The sequence below is a fragment of the Nannobrachium achirus genome, assembly GCF_963921795.1.
Source record: "Nannobrachium achirus genome assembly, chromosome: 12".
NCBI lineage: Eukaryota > Metazoa > Chordata > Actinopteri > Myctophiformes > Myctophidae > Nannobrachium > Nannobrachium achirus.
Window position 1 is genome coordinate 34,581,652 of NC_137832.1, and position 17,005 is coordinate 34,598,656.

Below are 17,005 nucleotides of genomic sequence, written 5' to 3' on the forward strand. Positions count from 1 at the left end.
AAATCACCACCACCAATCTTTAAAGGGCCACTTCACCTCTGGGACAACCCGATCTTATTTTATTGTTGTTTGGGACACGATCAACACAATCTTGAGTTATTTTTTTGTGTTCAATCTGTGTTTTTAGATATTTTGGTATTTCAGCATGTACTAGTGATGCATTTTGCATCATATGATGCAAAACGCATCACTGATGATGCAAAATGCATCACTAGTACATGCTGAAATACCAACATATCTAAAAACACAGATTGAACACAAAAAAATAACTCAGGATTGTGTTGATCGTGTCCCAAACAACAATAAAATAAGATGGGCCTTTAAGGACACAAGATGGCTTTGTCAGAAAGGTTGTCATCCTCTTCCCCTTCATCCTTTTACTTCTGGAGAAGCATTCTGGCAAAGTCTGAATTAGACAATTGTTTTGTCTGTGCCTCGACCCCAGTTTCTCCAGTTGCATTGACAACTGTACTGTCTGTCCCTGGTATGAGTTTAGTGGCAGTCCCATTCTCAGCTTTGTTTGCAGACCCACTCTGCCGTTGTAGCGACCGAGGAAGCAATGAGAGCTGTGTGCGTCCTCTCCCTCTCCTGGAAAAATAATCACAATACCAGTTGCAAGAATGTCAATATCACTGTAACTATAGCAGATGTCTATAGATGGTGCCTACTACCTAGCTTACACTTGGTATTAAAATGCAACTCGAGTAATCAGACAGCTATCAAACAGAATGAAATATTGCTAAATCCAATCTTTGTTTCAGCAATGATTTTAATCTGTTTATAATAATATTAAATTGTGTTTGTACTTTGACTTTTAAGATCAAATTTGACAAAATGCAATTTAATCAGTCTAATTAGATATACTATCCGTAACATTTACAATGAAAATTTATCAATTTAAGAGGTTTTAGTTTGAGGTGTGTTATCAGCAAACTTACGCTCCAAAGACCTGGCGAGGCTTCATGGCTGTCATGGGCGCACTAGAAGCCAGGTTATCCTTATTTCTTCGAGGTGGGTTACTGATGGCCACAGCTATGTTATTGCCCTCTATAACCATACCATCCAACTTCAACACTGCATGGGAAGCCTGGGCTTCATCAGCAAACTCAACATACGCCAGGCCCTGTAAAACCATGAAAAAGAAATGTAATGCAGGTTACACAGCACATCTGCTATGCATGCCCTATCATTCAATGGATCTTTTAGATTAGTGATTGAAATCATCCAGTAACCTATTTCCAATGGTCCAGCATATATACAGTAATTTGTTTAAACTTAATGTGCATCCCAAAAACAGATACTGTATGAATACAAAGTAACACATGCTAAATACAGTAAACCCTCCCTGCCTAAAAACAGCTTCAATTACACACACACACACACACACACACACACACACACACACACACACACACACACACACACACACACACACACACACACACACACACACACACACACACACACACACACACACACACACACAGTGACTATTACTTTTGTCATTCCAAAAGTCCAGATTATTATTTGTTGCATGCCTACCCCTTTCAGATTGTAGCTGTGTAATTATCATCCTACTTTTCAATAGCTGTCAACTTGAATAGCCCCAATGTCATTTACTGTTGTCCCAGAACTAAAACCTAAAGTGACACCACGGTAGTGCTTCTAAAGGACTTCCTACTCCTGATTCCAGGTCCACTGCTAATACAAATACTGGTTCAAAAATCTCCATTGCGGTGCAGATTCAATAGGCCTTAGATTAGAACAGTCATGGAAAAGAGCCATGCTGTACTTCCGGCTCACCTTGGGTTGGCCTGAGCGATACGTGACCAGACGGACATCTATGACAGTGCCATGATCCTTGCAGATCTCTGTTAACTGCTCCTTGGTGCATGAGTAAGGCAGCCCTGAGATGAAGATCTTGTGTTTCTCCAGAGTTTCATTGTATCTGAATACCTATAGAGATAATCAAGTAGACATTATTACTGCACAAAAACAAAAAGGTACACCGCCCTCTTGTGTCCAGTGCAAATACAATCAAACTTGTATTTACCATCCATTAAACCAACACAAACACAACAGGCATTTTTACCTTGAAGTTAGGATTTGTGTTTTTGTCCACACAGGGTGATACAAATACAGGTCTTCCTTCCACCTCTTGTCGGTCCAGCTTCAGGGCTTCAGGGACTGATGCTTGGCCTTCATACTGTATGTAACCATAACCTTTGAACTTCCCCTTGTTGCCGAAGACGAGGCGCACCTGCTGGATGGGACCACAGCGCTCAAACAGAGTCCGGAGCTTGTCTTCGGGCTCCTGCAGTGTGTATGCCAGGTTGCTGATGAATACACTGCAGTTATCGTTGCGCAGCTCGGGCTTGTCATCCTGTTTCTTCTGTTCAGTAACTGCCGCTGATCCCGTTTGGGCCCTTTTAGCACCAGGTGGTCCAGGCCTGTGACCAGTGGCCCCTTTCCGCCCAAATAATCCCATCTCTGTCTCCATTTGCTCCTCTGTACCTGGGTCAGCATCTACTCTGTGCCTCTTAGGAGCATGTCCTGTCACACAAGGATTATTATGTTATTATACTCAATTCCACTGATCATGTGTTTTCTTGAGTAAAAAACAACATTGCATAACTGAAAAACACAGGATATGTCTTTACCACCGTCTTCATCCCATTCATTCTGATAATCCTCCTGCTTGGCTTTCCTTTTCTCCCCAGCTCGGTTTCCTTTCTGACCCTTCTTCTGTGACTTCTTTTCTGCCCTATTCTTCTGCCGCTGATCGATCTTCCCTTCCTCCTGAAGTGCCAAGATGGCTTCTTTCTCAGCCACCTATGTGATGGATGGAGGAGATTAATATCAGCAGGCAGCAGTGAAAAAAGGCTATCTATTCAGTGTTGTGCAGACAAGAGTGCTTACTTTGACTCTCTGCTCATTGACTTTGTTCAATCGAGTCTCCGTCTTCTGCACTGCTGCGTCCCAGTCTTCCAGAGAACCTGAAGGTTACAGACATCTGATGAATGTATTCACTATCCCAGGGGTGGAGCGTCCGGTTAAGCTGAGTACGCGGCCGCTTACCGGCCCACGGGCCGCAGGGGCCCTGCCGTCAGCTATGGTCAGATCACATGATCTTATCATCTTTAGTTTATTAGGATGTGGACGCACTTTGCGTGCTCCGCCTCTAGGTGGGGCAGGCGGGCCCATTTAAAGCTTTATCATCTTCATGGTGCACGCTATGTCATCACCAATCACTTGTCAACACAAGACAGCTAGCCAGCTAGCCTTCAGCAGTGTGTTGTTTACGCATGGCTTAATCATGAGCGGAAATGCATAATATAAACTGTGCCGAGCGGTAATTCTCAAAATTGAGAAGGATTAAAAACTACTTGAGAAGCACAATGGGACAAGAGGGCGATCATTGTGGCTTGCATACAGGCCCGGTTCTGACTTGTTCCACCAGTGCACTATCCTACAACATTTAAATTTGTATTCATCCGGTGACAAGTCTGCTGAGAAACTGTGTTAAGTTTGCATTACATTCAATTCAACATTCAACTTGACCAGTAGACTGGGATAAACTTGTTTTGCAGTTTTCTGATCTAGTCTAGTGATAATCAGCGAGTGCGAACACAGCCTGTGTTCCCAAAAATAATTCCGTAGGAAACCAGGGGTGTCATAGTGGTAGGGCCAACCCATAAACCTCTGCAATCTTCTAATTCATCTTGGTAATGTTATGTCTTATTTGTTATGTTTTATTCAAACTCATACTAGGCTACTCAATTTGGCATTCATCTGAAGGAAAAACAACATTACGGTGCCTAACCGGATACAGATATTAGTAAGTAAGCCTTGCCGAGCCATGAGCCAATACTGATATTAGTCAGGTACTAATAACCAACCAGGTCACACTAGTGGGCTTTCTGCCATGTGGAAAGACTGGTGACGGTTTAGGGCATTACAAAAGGCTGATTCGCTGGTCAGGGTAATAAAAGGGGCAACAGTTCAGTTCCAAGCTCATCCTATAACATACAGGCTACCACTTGCTCAAAGTTTGTCAAGCAGTGTCCACTGAAGAACAAGATTTGACATAAAAGGCCATTACAGCTTTCCACATTGTTATTTTATTTTTTCCCCCATAGAAAATGACTGCATCTGTTGTAAAAACAGGTCAGTACCATTATGACCACAAGATGGCGCTCTTGGCCAACATATTGTCAAGAAAAACTGAACACTACTACTCTGTATTTATTTTCTGACTCCTGACAAATTTCAAGTAGGCTAGTTGCAGAATCAGTGTGACATATAGTGCAAAAATGAAATTACTCTAGTCTACAGCCTTTAGACTACTGAAAACAAAAGGTCAAATTACAGTTACTGACCTGAATCGATAGCCAATGAGGAGAAAGAAATGAAAAAGTGATGACTACTATAAACAGACAGCGTCTGTTTATTGACAGCTTTGGCAAGCTGTAAAAAGTACTGACCTGTTTATAATGTTTATCACTGATCTTTTGTCAAGTTGAGACATTAGTTGAGGAATTAGCATCAAGTATTATACATTTCTCTGCAATCTTTGTGAGACATACAGACCATTGATACTCCTCTTTGGTACCACCCCCAACAGAGCTCTGAAGTGATATTGATGAGAGCTATGTTTAAACACTTTCACATTAGAACAGGGTGGTGGTGTTGAAGATAGATCAGGTGCCGGCCTGAAAGCGCTAAAAAGTGCAGACTTTTCACAAGAAGTTGATGCCAAAACAGCGCTGTTGGTTCTTGCTTTGCTTTTCTTTGATGGATACACAGTATTACTTGGCATTAAGATGCAACCAACACATTCCATTATTCACCTTTAAATTGAACTCACCCTCTACTCTTTCGAAAGTGAGCAGGACTTCACACACATGCTCTGGGTAGTCTGTAGTGCACTGGACAGCCCGGTGTAGGGCCTTCCTGCAGTGCATGGGATCTCCATAAGACCTATTTATTTATAAATAAAAACAAACAAATGCATGTCGTTACATTATTGCTTACACATTATGCTTCTCTAACTTCATTTCTGGTAATCAAGACATACACTGGCTGACCTTTCAAGGTTATAGTACTCCAGCCACATGTTGGCATATTTGGCATTTCCTTTTGTCAAGATACTGTCCCACAGTTCTCTGGCCTTTTGCATGTTCTTGCAATACAGAGCCTGGCAAGAACAGGAAAGAAGAAATCAATTTATTTGTATCATTTGCAAATACCAAGGTTCATGGTTTATGTTGAATACTATTATCTTGAGGCACTGTACTGTCTCTCTGCATTCTATGCATGTGATTACCTTGATTATTTTAAATCGCTCTGGATAAGAGCGTCTTCTAAATGCACAAATTGTAATTGCATTCAGAGGCAGAATACACCACAACAAAAAGGTGTATTAAACTAATCAATGAATTAGCTCACTTTAAAATGTAGGAGCACATTTGTCTTTTAATTGTCACTGTCTTTATCATCTATATTACAAGATCTATTTCTAAGAACTGAAAAGTAAAATACTTACACTGCTACATTAAAAGTATACCATTTCTTTTTTTGTATTTACCTCTATCCTTGCCCAGATCTGCATTATGGTACAGGATGGATCTCCACTTTCACTGAACCCTGCAAGTGCACATCAGTGAGTGAAATGAAGTGAATTAAACTATAATTATAATAAAATGCAAATAAATGTGACATCAAAACCTACTCTCTTCCACATCTTGCTTCATGTAGTCCAGAGACCGTGAGAAGGCTGCCCGCAACTCCTCTAACTCTTTACTTGATTCTGAGGAATCAGAAACGTAATAGAAGCAGAAGAGTCAGAAAGGGACTGATCCACAAAATACAATCTCTCTTTTATTTAAATTTGCTCGAACCTTTGCTGAAATCGACACGCCTCCTCAGGTAGTCAAGGTATGCTTGCCAGATGTCCACATAATCGGTTGCTTGTATAAAACCAGCATTCAGTGCCTTTTCAAAAACATCTGTAAAGAAAACAGCCTAATGAATTAATAGCCTACCTAGTGACACACACACACACACACACACACACACACACACACACACACACACACACACACACACACACACACACACACACACACACACACACACACACACACACACACACACACACACACACACACACACACACACACACACACACAGGATTCGAAGCAGCAAATAATAATAATAATCATCATTCTAACTTTCTGTGAAATGCTGTTCGAACAATTCAGTAAATTATCGTTACAAATATGTGCGTGAAAACATGAAACATTTTCTCTCTCAGGGCTTTGACCATATGAAAGTGTCGCGGGCACGCACGGGCATGCCAGTGTATCTGTGGGGGTGTGCTTGTTGGTCAAAAAAGATGCTAGCAGGTCCTACGCCATAGCTACATCCCTGACTATAATAAATATGTACCACCATGAGATTATTGGTTACCTGACACAATATGATGGTCTGCATCATGCCTCTCCAGGGCTAGCAAGTAGCTCTTCCACAGACCCATTGTCCAGGGGCAGTTCCTGACAGAACGCTCATGAGAAGAAAGAACTAAATCTTTAATCTTCAGTCGGCGGTCCTATGGAGCCCAGAGGGAAAAGAATTTCAAACTTTAATGGTAATTAAATACATTTAATTTGTGTATTGTGGATTGCAGCACTTTCTAAAATTCCACACATTCTAACACATTTAAACGGTTTCAGGGCCTCAGTTCCACCCCGTTGATGTAGGCCATGTGCTCCTTGGGAGCCTGAGTACATCAGTTAAAATCCGACTCCAAATCTCTCTCACAGTCCTTGGTTTCCTGTCTCTCAACGATCTCCTCATAATTTGAAATATGACTCTTTAATTACGAAGCTAAAGCATTTCAATTAGGGCATACCATTAATTTAATTACTTCCCCCAGTAATCGGAAGGAGACTTTCATCATATGCCTAGAAACTTTGTATGTGACCTTAGGGCTCTGCATCTACACACTTTTAATCCAAGGGTGAAACACATGGGTCCAACAAGACATTTTGTGACAGAATCCAATGCAATACAACCAGCACTGTTTTCTCATCGTCAGGTCCGGGGACCACCAGGGGGTCCAAATGAACAAATGGAACCAAATGGGCCCCTTAACGGGTCAATTTGGTTCCATTTGTACACTCTCAAGAGTTAAATGAACACTGCAAATTTTACACTTTGTATTAGTTTAGATTGAGTTACGGACATGTACACGTCCATTGGGACCGACGTTGAGAACCAGTGCATTAAATGATCTTTCCACCAATCAAGACACGCAAAATGACCGGCATCTTGATGAATTATTGGCTATTGTCTGGGGTTAGCGTTTGCCATTTCAGCATCTCATTATCACCCCATTAAAGCAATTAAAACCCCCATGAATAAATTTCAGCGGGAGATGCAGGATAGATAGATGTCAGAGTAATTAAAATTAACACAGTGAAATACTGAGCCCCACACTGCGGCTTAGAGTGGGGGAGGTGATACTCACCAGATAGATGGTGTATTTTGCCCACATGTCTGGTACAAGGCAGTTCTCTGCCAGTGTCCGCTCAAAGATGATCTGGATCCGCAGCGGATCTCCTTCCTTCAGTTCATAATCAATGTAGGACTGATATTCTGCCAACTTTGGTGGTTCTGCCATAATCTGCAGCAAGACATTGACATATCAAAATGTAATTTGAACAGAACATTTCAGTCTAATATATGGTTAACATAATTGTCTTGTTTTTGGAGCTGTGTGAAGCACAGGCTCCCTATACGTGGCCGTGTGGGTCTGTCTGTCTGTGTGTGTGTGTGTGTGTGTCTGTATGTAGCCTGAACTTCCTAAACTTCGGCACGCTACTAGTCCCACAGTTTTGCCACCACACACTCGCGCCATATGTCAAATCGACCGGCTTACTCGGGAATCGTGGGCTAGTAACTTGCTAAGAGAAAGGTTCAATAGTTTAATTGATATTAATTTATTCGTGAATTAATTTTCCCCATTGACTTATAATGGGAATCGCAAAAACTCACATTCAATTATTTGTCTCTCGCAAACCATAGGGGCTAGAGTTTCAAGACTTGGAGAGGAGGTTCATAATGATTTCAAGGATTAAATAAAAAATAATTGTGTCATTTGGCCGCATGGTGGCGCCATAACACCCCACTTTACGTTTTGGCCTGTAACTCTTGAACCGTAGGTCGGAAAATTAAAAATATTTTTTCCCTGGATTCCTTGGGTCATGACGCATCTCCCCATATAGGCCACGCCCATTTGCGCCATGATAGATTTTCCGCCATCTTGAATTTTCTCCAAAACACACTTTTTGCTCCTTTTCCTACATATTTTCTTCAAATGTCACAAAAATCGGTACACATGATCCACACACACACACACACACACACACACACACACACACACACACACACACACACACACACACACACACACACACACACACACACACACACACACACACACACACACACACACACACACACACACACACACACACACACACACACACACACACAGCTCCACTTCACACGGGTGTGATTTTTTCAAACAGACAACATGAAAGGGTTTTATAAAATAGGTACCAGAGCATCTTCATATGGCTTGGACTTCTCCATCTGTTGCAGGATGCTTTTGTACAGTTTTGAAACCTTCTCAGGCACCCCCTGGTCAGACCACTCATCATACTCTGCATAGGTGGCCTCCATGTCTACAAGTACGCAAAAGAAAGTTTGCTCAATTGTAAGACCTTATGAATGTCCTTTTTCCAATCAAGATCATAAAAACAATGCAAATTATTATTATTAATAGTAGTAATAGTAGTATTTTACAAGAATAAAAATCCTAACATATTTATATGATTTAATTATCAGAGTTATGTTAAAGTGTATTAGATCAACTACTACATAAGTGGACATTTATTTTCCAATTATCTTTGTGTCATATTCGGTATAAAACTCTACAGTAAATAATTAAGGAGTGACTATAACCAGACAGCTGGCACACGTATTAACAAGATAGGCATCCAGAAATGTCCCCAGAAATTACTTTCATAGGCATTCAGCAGGAGCCAAAAAAAGGCAGTGGGCAACGCCAAACCATCTGGCTATCTCGCACAGTATTTACCCCTTCACTTAGCCAAGAGGCTAATTGGGCGCCATGGAACTGGGCCTAGTGCGGAAGTGTTAATTTTGTCAACATGTTAAGATTTTTCAAAAGCAGCAATTCAGTATTTCCTCAGATCTCAGAGTCTAGGCCGGTCACAATTATTACATAATCACCTAATTACAATTATTTGAAATAATCGATATTATTTTACATAATCATAACAATAATGCTGAACATCTTTCATGCATTTTCCAAAGATTTCAGAAATAGATCTACAAGTGCACTACATGTTGCATCGCTACTTGTTGTGAGCTTGTAGATCGGTTTTCCTACAATTTGTTTTATTTCGAAAGTATAACATTATTAAATGTCAGTCATTTCAAGTTTTTTGTCATATCTGTCCTGTGCAATATTTGTCTACAAAGTCTAAAAAGGTTCAACGAAAAGAAGAAACACAATTAAATCGTTAACCGGCACTATTTGTTTGACAAATAATCATCAAGTAAAATTCCATGATCGTGACAGCCCTAGTCATGATACTATTGGGCACTCCCCAATTTAGAGCACCTCCTCTGACCAGAGGAGGTGTATTCCATACCCATTAAAGGGATGGCAAGCTGGCGGCGGAACAGTGTATGAATGCGCTCAAGCTGAGCGTTCAGTAGCTCCAGCTGATCACGGGAGGGAACGCTGCCAGCGGGCGGCTGAAATGATGCAAAAGTAAAAAGGCATAAAAATATCAGTACCATATCTTTGTCTAGAATCCCAAGATTTCAATCATGCACATTGAATTTAGCATATTCTATTATTGAGCAACAGTGAGCCACCACAAATTGAAAACGTGGTACAACATTGCTTTTTTAATTTTTAAAACAAATACAAATTTTCATAGAGGCACACCAGAAGATTTTGATTGAGAGGATTCTTCTATGTCAAAATCTAACAACTTGGAATTTACTTATGCATGCAGCAAAGGCTGTGGGCAGAAACAAACATGCTAGAAATGGACACTTAGTGAAATCAGCACCAAGGAAGGAAACTCAGACCTGTACTGTGGACAGTATGGCATTCTCAAACTCCCTGTAAGCTTCCCACACTGATGCTCCCTTGGCCATGTGAAGGCCCACAGCTGTCAGGGCTCGCTCAAAAATGGACCTCGCTTTGTCCATCCCGCCAGGTAATCCCATTCCACCTATTGAGTACTGGGCATATTCAAGCCAGATATCTGGACCTGTATGTAAAGACAATGAAATAAATAAATATAATACTCGTTCTATGACAGTGTCAAACCAAAGGCAGTAATTATTCTACAGAGCACTTACAGATGTAGTCCTTCACAGCCCTCTCAAAGAGTTCGTAAACTTTCTCCCGGTTAGGCTCCTCCTCGGTTAGGCGGATCTCATCCTTGAGCCAGTCTAGCCAGATCTCTGCAAGGTGAAGATAATTAATACTTTGTGTTACATGACGGTGGGACAGCCATAGCTGAATGTGATGAGAGGCCAACTGGGAAACAGAAGGTCCTTGGTTTGCCCCCCAACCCCAGGTTTATGTGACCCTGTGCAAGACACTTGGCCCTAAGTGCACCCCAGGTGCAGTATTAATGTAATTTAGCCACTGCTTTTAATAGTTAGGATGGGTTAAATGCAGAGGACACATTTCACATTATATGCAAATGTACTGTGGGACCATAATATTATATTATTATTTCTTATGATGGTTCCCCAAAAATTAACTAGCACAACCATGTAACTGGTTGAAAATAACTCGAAACCAGTCATCCTCAGTGAGTGTGATGAAGTATGCATTTAGTCTTTAGTCAAATCATAATGTTAAGTTAACCAAATTGAACAATCAGAAACAGAATCAGCTTAATGAACACATCACATTTTTTAAATTGTAAAGAAGTGGGTGGAATTCTTTTTTTTGTTTGTTTTTTTTGTTACAGGCTCCAATAAATATATTACTGAACTTGGTCTGAGCTCTCTTTTTGCTGACCTGCATCTAGCCCCTTTCGGGACCCTAGTTACCTTTTTTTGTGTTTGGGAAGGCGGTATCTACTATCTAGGGTCCCTTCCTTGTCATTTCACTCTCCCCGATACGCAAGGGTACGAGCGTACCACTGTCTGATCACGGAAAGATCTCACGTCACTCAAGTGTTACTGACTGAGATTCAAGATACAGTAGGCTATTTTTGAAATTATTTTCCTCACTTCCCAAGTCCTGTGTTAGGGTGCGTTCGGATATGTACACTGGGAGCGCAACGAGCGCACTGTTACGGTACTAATACCCAATATGTGAGTGCACTCTCACCTCCCAGTGTACTAATCCGAACGCACCCTAATGTGGGACATGGAATTGGGAAGTGAGAAAAAGAAGCTACATTTCAAAAATAGATTACAAATACTTAATGCCGATTCACACACGTTTCCGTGGTAGCCTACTGCAATTCTTGGTATCTTTGAAGAATCTCAGTAACACTTGAGCAACGTTATATTTGTATGTGACCAGACAGTGGTACCAGACAGTATCAGGGAGAGTGAACTGACAAGCAAGGGGCCCTAGATACCGCCTTCCCAAATACAACAAGGTAACTAGGGTCCCGAAAGGGGCTAACCTGCATCTGCATGACAAGAAGACAGTTAACGTTACATACACACCTACCTTCAGTGAGTGGGAAAAGTTCACTCATTTTCTGCCTTGCCCTGCGCAGAGGGATCAGATCTCCCTCCTGCCTCAACAGCTTGATGAGATCCACATGGCAGTTGTAGTCAAACGCATTGATGGATAACTGAAAATACACACACAAACAAAACCTATTTGTACACATTGCCAAATGTGGCTGGGTTATCTGCTATACAAGTAAACATTAAAATATCCACCTCAGTCTGACTCTGAGATCATCAGACGAGATTACGAGAATACATTTCTGCAGTAGTAGTACGGTCTGGCAAGACTGGCAGTGGCAACCTGGCATACTAAACAGATTGTGACGTTGCTACAGTATGATTTTACTGTATTTTTCACACTGTGACTGGGCTGTAAAAGGTCCAAAGTCTTTAATCAAAAAGGGCGCGTGGGGAAAGGGAACTATGGTGGGGGACCGGCGGGCTAACTAACTATTAGCATTTGATATTAGCTAGAAAGCTAATGGGTTAACTTTGATCTTGTGGTCTTGTGAGTGCAACTATATTGCACTTGCAGGCACTTGCTTGCTCCGATAAGGTTGCATTGCATAACATATTATGATCAGATTCAGTTCACTGTTTTGAGGATCCCAGGGACAGCTAACTTTTGCTAATACTATAGCTGCTGTGTTTACCACCCATTCATTCATTCTAACGTTGTCCATTACCTGCTCCTCCAGGCGCTGGATTTCGGCTTCATTTTCTTTCTCGTCCTCTGATGATTCGCCTTCACTTTCATCTTCTGAATGTTCGACACCCATGCCCTCCTCGTCCGATTCCATCTCTCTTTCCATCCCTGCATCTTCCTCCTCCATCTCTTGTAAGTGCGTTTCCTCTGCGTTGCTGCTTGCAGCTGCCATGTTGGAAGGGCTGTCTGCCTGGTAACAGATTACTGACAACACGCTGACGCTGGCTCAGCGCGTCGCTATGCCCAAGACAAAAAAGTCAAGAGTCTGCGTGAGCAGCGTGAAGTAGGCGGCCCATGGGCGGCCCCCTTTTGTAGGAGACCGGATGCATGTTGGAGTCTTGGACCCGATCGTCACGAGCTAATCTTCCCAAGTTTTTCATACTAAAATGGCTTTTTGCAGAGAGACAAATCAGGAGAAATCGACTTTATTATCGACCTTTCCCAGTCACAGCAATTGATTTTTGCAACATAGGGTACCATTCGATTTCGACTTGTGTGGCTACAATTGGTACAGCGGACCTTTAAAAATGTATCATCTTTGATTTTAGCGTGTAGATAGTTGGAGGTGGAGCCTCCTCACGTCACTGAGCGCCGTGCTGTGAAGTTCGCTCGTTTACGGTCGCTCGATTCCGTCAAATCATCGTTTGTCAACAACATGGCGTTGGTGTCCTTACAGAAGTGTGCCTCTCTGATAGTATTTGGTCGAAGGTTACTGTTCCCGGAGCTAAAGGCGATTTGCCAATATCACGAAAAGGTAACTAAAATCATGTTGTGACCATTTAGGTTCGCATGACATTGGCATGATTCGCAATTCGCATGAACCTTGAATGACCGTGTACTTAGCATAGCAATAGACTAGCCACATGACTAGGAGCAGAAACGACAACAACACAATATTCTTACGTCTGTCTGTCTGTCTGTCTGTCTGTCTGTCTGTCTGTCTGTCTGTCTGTCGCTGTCGCTGTCTTAAGGTGGTGGACCACTATGAGAACCCAAGAAATGTGGGTTCCCTTGACAAAAACTCAAAGAATGTGGGGACAGGATTAGTGGGCGCACCAGCCTGTGGTGATGTAATGAAACTTCAGGTATGCCAGCCCTTGGATGGCTGTCCACATTCTTCAGTCTTTTTAATGGCCCATAATAAGCCATAGCTATTCATTTTCTGTTAACATTCACAAAACAGTGACTCTTTTTTTGTTTGTCTAAAGATCCAGGTGGATGACAATGGAAAGATTGTGGATGCGAGATTCAAAACCTTTGGTTGTGGTTCAGCTATTGCCTCCAGTTCTCTTGCAACCGAGTGGGTGAAGGGGAAATCTGTAAGTCTGGCTTATTTTAGCCCTAGAATGGCTTATATTGATTCCTTACATTGCATGTATGCCATAATATACACAGCACAGGGATTCTAACTTTTAGCAGTCTGTCTGTGTACTCAATCAATAATGAATTACTGTGACTTGGAGTCAGTTCTTGTCATCTGGTATTATCCATTTGAAAGTTCTGGCAGAAAGCATGTAGGTAGAATGTGGTCCTTGTGAATCTTATGGAATATTTTACTGAATATGTATTGTGCCAGAACATTCAAATGGAAACTGATACTCGATAACAATAGCTGACCCCAAGTTGCAGCAATTAGTTATTGGGTAAGTTTACATGCAGCACTACAAATGAGAACGCCCCATAAAATGTACAGAGGAAAAGTACAGAGGTTTCTATGTCTGTGTATATGCAATGTATGGAATATCAGTCTTTCTAGGGCTATAGGCTTGTCCTGTTACAAGCAACCATAGCCCATTATATCATGCTGCAGTTGTTTTGTTGGATTTCTTCATATTCTATATTCTTTCATGCAGGTTGATGAAGCTCTTAAGATAAAAAATACAGACATTGCCAAAGAACTCTGCCTTCCTCCCGTCAAACTTCATTGCTCGAGTAAGTTTGCAAAGAAGAAACAAAGGCAAACTTTGCTTTTTTGGTTCATTCATAGATTGTACTGTTGGTTTATTGTCCCATATGAATTCCATAATTTCCTAACGTGTTGAAGTTCATGCTCATGTCATTTTAATAACCTCGCTCATTTATTTGTAGTGCTCGCTGAAGATGCCATCAAAGCAGCTCTGTCAGACTACAGACTCAAACAAGTGGACAAGAAGAAGGAGGTTGCAGAAGTCAGCATTTAGTGCCATAAATATGCATGGTTTGGTACATGGGTTACTACACTCTTAATCTAGAAATGCAATAACATCCATAAATATGCATGGTTTGGTACATGGGTTACTACACTCTTAATCTAGAAATGCAATAACATTTACAAGAGTGTGGAGGGGGTTGTACATTCAACAGGTTGACCATTTTACAGAATATAAGTTCTGAGTGTTGTTGCTGCTGGTTAATTTGATCATCGTTGAAAATGAACATAAATACTGTTACTACTGTACATTACATTTTGAGCAAATTTGGAGTTTGTCATCTCTAATTGATAATTCTAATCAGTAAAGGGATAAGCTCCATCAATACTTCACAATGCGTATCTCTTAGGTATATGAATAGGCATTTATAATTTGAGGTGTGTATATTTTACAGTTGGGTTTCTGGATGTATAAATATAATTATGGGATGATTTACTTCAATATTCAGTTGTTTCATCAGATAAAGTAAACATACAGCCCATATACAAATTGAATTGTTGTGTATATTGTATATGCTTGTGTTATACTGACATAAGGACTTTCCATTCGCTAAATTAAAAAAAATGCTGAAATATAATTTTAAAGACACATTTTGCATTCATCTTTTGTTCCATACCACCATACAGTATTTACAAAATTATGTTTGCTTTAGTCATTAGGATTGTTGAAGTGGAGCCACCCGCTGGTGGTGAAGGAGAACCATTTTCAGCACCAGTAACACTCCCAATATTAGGAACGCTACCAGCACACACAACACAGCCAGCAGGGCGATGACTACTGGGGATAACTGTTGAGAGAATGGTCCAGGGTTGGGGGTAGGCAAGGAGCCAGCCTTGAATGTGGAAAGTAAAGACCCTGTTCCAAGTGAAGTGGAATTTCTCACAGGGTACTGTACTGTGATGTTGTCTATCCACATTGGTGGTTCTTCACTGGGGATAGAAGTTGTGGTTTTAACAAGGAGTGGAGTTAGTGACTGTGTTATATTGAGAGACAAACAATCCTCATAGCTAAGCATGTCTAAAGAGTTCTGTTCAGACAATATATGAGTCATTATACGAATGTCCTGAGGTTCAGAGGTGGTGGACGCTTCATTTGTTTTTTTCTGTGATGGAATATTTATCAGACCATCCAAATACCTTTTATTTACAAATGAATATTGGAAATCGGGTGTTGTGGTCTCCACTATGGAGTTCAACTTTCTCTCCAGTCTAGAGACGCCAAGCCTTAGGACCTGCTCATTTGGCTTTAGGACCCGGGGACAGATGGCCATGACCGACAGGTTTAGAAGAAGACGATGTGCAAGATGAGTTGGTTCAGTACACACAAGATCAGTGGCCATCTTCAGCCTGCCACTCAATAGCCAGCGATAAAGATACAGTATGTCACACTCACACACCCACAAATTATTTGCCAGTTCCACAGATCGGAGTCGAGGCAGACTGTCAAAAGCACTCTCCGGGACTGAGCGTAGGCAGTTACTGTTGATCTTCAGCACTTGCAAGTTGACCAGTGTGGACAGCGAGGGCAGGTCCAGGGCACTGATACAGTTCTTGGACACGTCTAGGTGGGTGATGGAGGCCGGCAGATTCAGAGGTAAACGTGTTAACTTGTTTCCCTTCAGTGTCAGGATCTGCAGCCTCCCAAGTCCCTGAAGTGCTCCAGGCTGTATGACACGAATGCGGTTGTCTTCCAAATCCAGGCGAGTTAGGTTCTGCAGTTGCCGCAGGGCACCAGAGGTGATATAAGTGATGTGGTTCTCTTGAAGCTGCAGGGTCTCCAGGCTTGGAGGTAATCCACGAGGGAAACGGGACAGTTGGTTATGACTGAGCCTGAGCTCCTGCAGACCAGAGAAGGGACCGAGTATGTGGTCTATGTTACAAAGCTGGTTTCTAGCCACAGAGAGGACTGAGGTGTTGAGTGGGACGAAGGGAGGGAGGGACTTGAGGCCCAAAGAGTCACAAAGTACCAGGAGTCCTGGATGAGGACAGCAGCAACCAGGGGGACAAAGGGACATCACTGGGAAAGCTAAAGGACAGACATAGAGAACCAGCACAATTTAGGCAGATGCTTATCCAGAGAGACAAGTGTGAAATCTGAATAAACAAACAGTAAGCATGAACTCCAGTCAATAAACAAGGTAGTCACCTAGAGTGCAGCGAGAACAGATAGTGCCTAATAGAAACTAGGATATTAGATAAACAATGAACCTAGTGTCTGTCAAAACAACATGCTATCTAACTAAGGATACCATGTAAACAACAAACCTAGCATTTGTCTAGTAAACAACATGCTATCT

General features: G+C 41.7%; 2 protein-coding genes across 2 annotated transcripts; one reads left to right on the forward strand and one right to left on the reverse strand.

The window, feature by feature from the left end:
- Positions 1–343: 343 nt before the first annotated feature.
- On the reverse strand, positions 344–12,692 carry sart3 (spliceosome associated factor 3, U4/U6 recycling protein; the record flags this gene model as incomplete). The annotated part of the gene is made up of 19 exons (XM_080738017.1): positions 344–588; positions 939–1,123; positions 1,804–1,956; positions 2,093–2,553; positions 2,661–2,832; positions 2,920–2,996; positions 4,868–4,980; positions 5,088–5,197; positions 5,588–5,646; positions 5,732–5,809; positions 5,901–6,008; positions 6,472–6,610; positions 7,532–7,687; positions 8,626–8,750; positions 9,747–9,852; positions 10,195–10,379; positions 10,471–10,575; positions 11,810–11,936; positions 12,501–12,692. 19 exons carry the CDS (start codon positions 12,690–12,692, stop codon positions 378–380), a joined length of 2,862 nt encoding a protein of 953 aa, XP_080594143.1. The 3' UTR covers positions 344–377.
- A 451-nt stretch (positions 12,693–13,143) lies between these two features.
- On the forward strand, positions 13,144–15,281 carry iscua (iron-sulfur cluster assembly enzyme a). Its single transcript, XM_080739511.1, has 5 exons — positions 13,144–13,274; positions 13,492–13,605; positions 13,729–13,839; positions 14,374–14,452; positions 14,609–15,281. The coding sequence occupies exons 1-5, from the start codon at positions 13,176–13,178 to the stop codon at positions 14,698–14,700; spliced, it is 495 nt and encodes a 164-aa protein (XP_080595637.1). The 5' UTR covers positions 13,144–13,175; the 3' UTR covers positions 14,701–15,281.
- The last annotated feature ends 1,724 nt before the right edge of the window (positions 15,282–17,005 follow it).

Excerpts from the sequence above, each read along its gene's own strand:
- iscua (XM_080739511.1), top strand. The coding sequence starts at position 13,176 with ATGGCGTTGGTGTCCTTACAGAAGTGTGCCTCTCTGATAGTATTTGGT. Across the intron at positions 13,840-14,373 it reads AGTGGGTGAAGGGGAAATCT|GTTGATGAAGCTCTTAAGAT; the intron begins GTAAGTCTGGCT and ends TCTTTCATGCAG. Across the intron at positions 14,453-14,608 it reads CGTCAAACTTCATTGCTCGA|TGCTCGCTGAAGATGCCATC; the intron begins GTAAGTTTGCAA and ends ATTTATTTGTAG.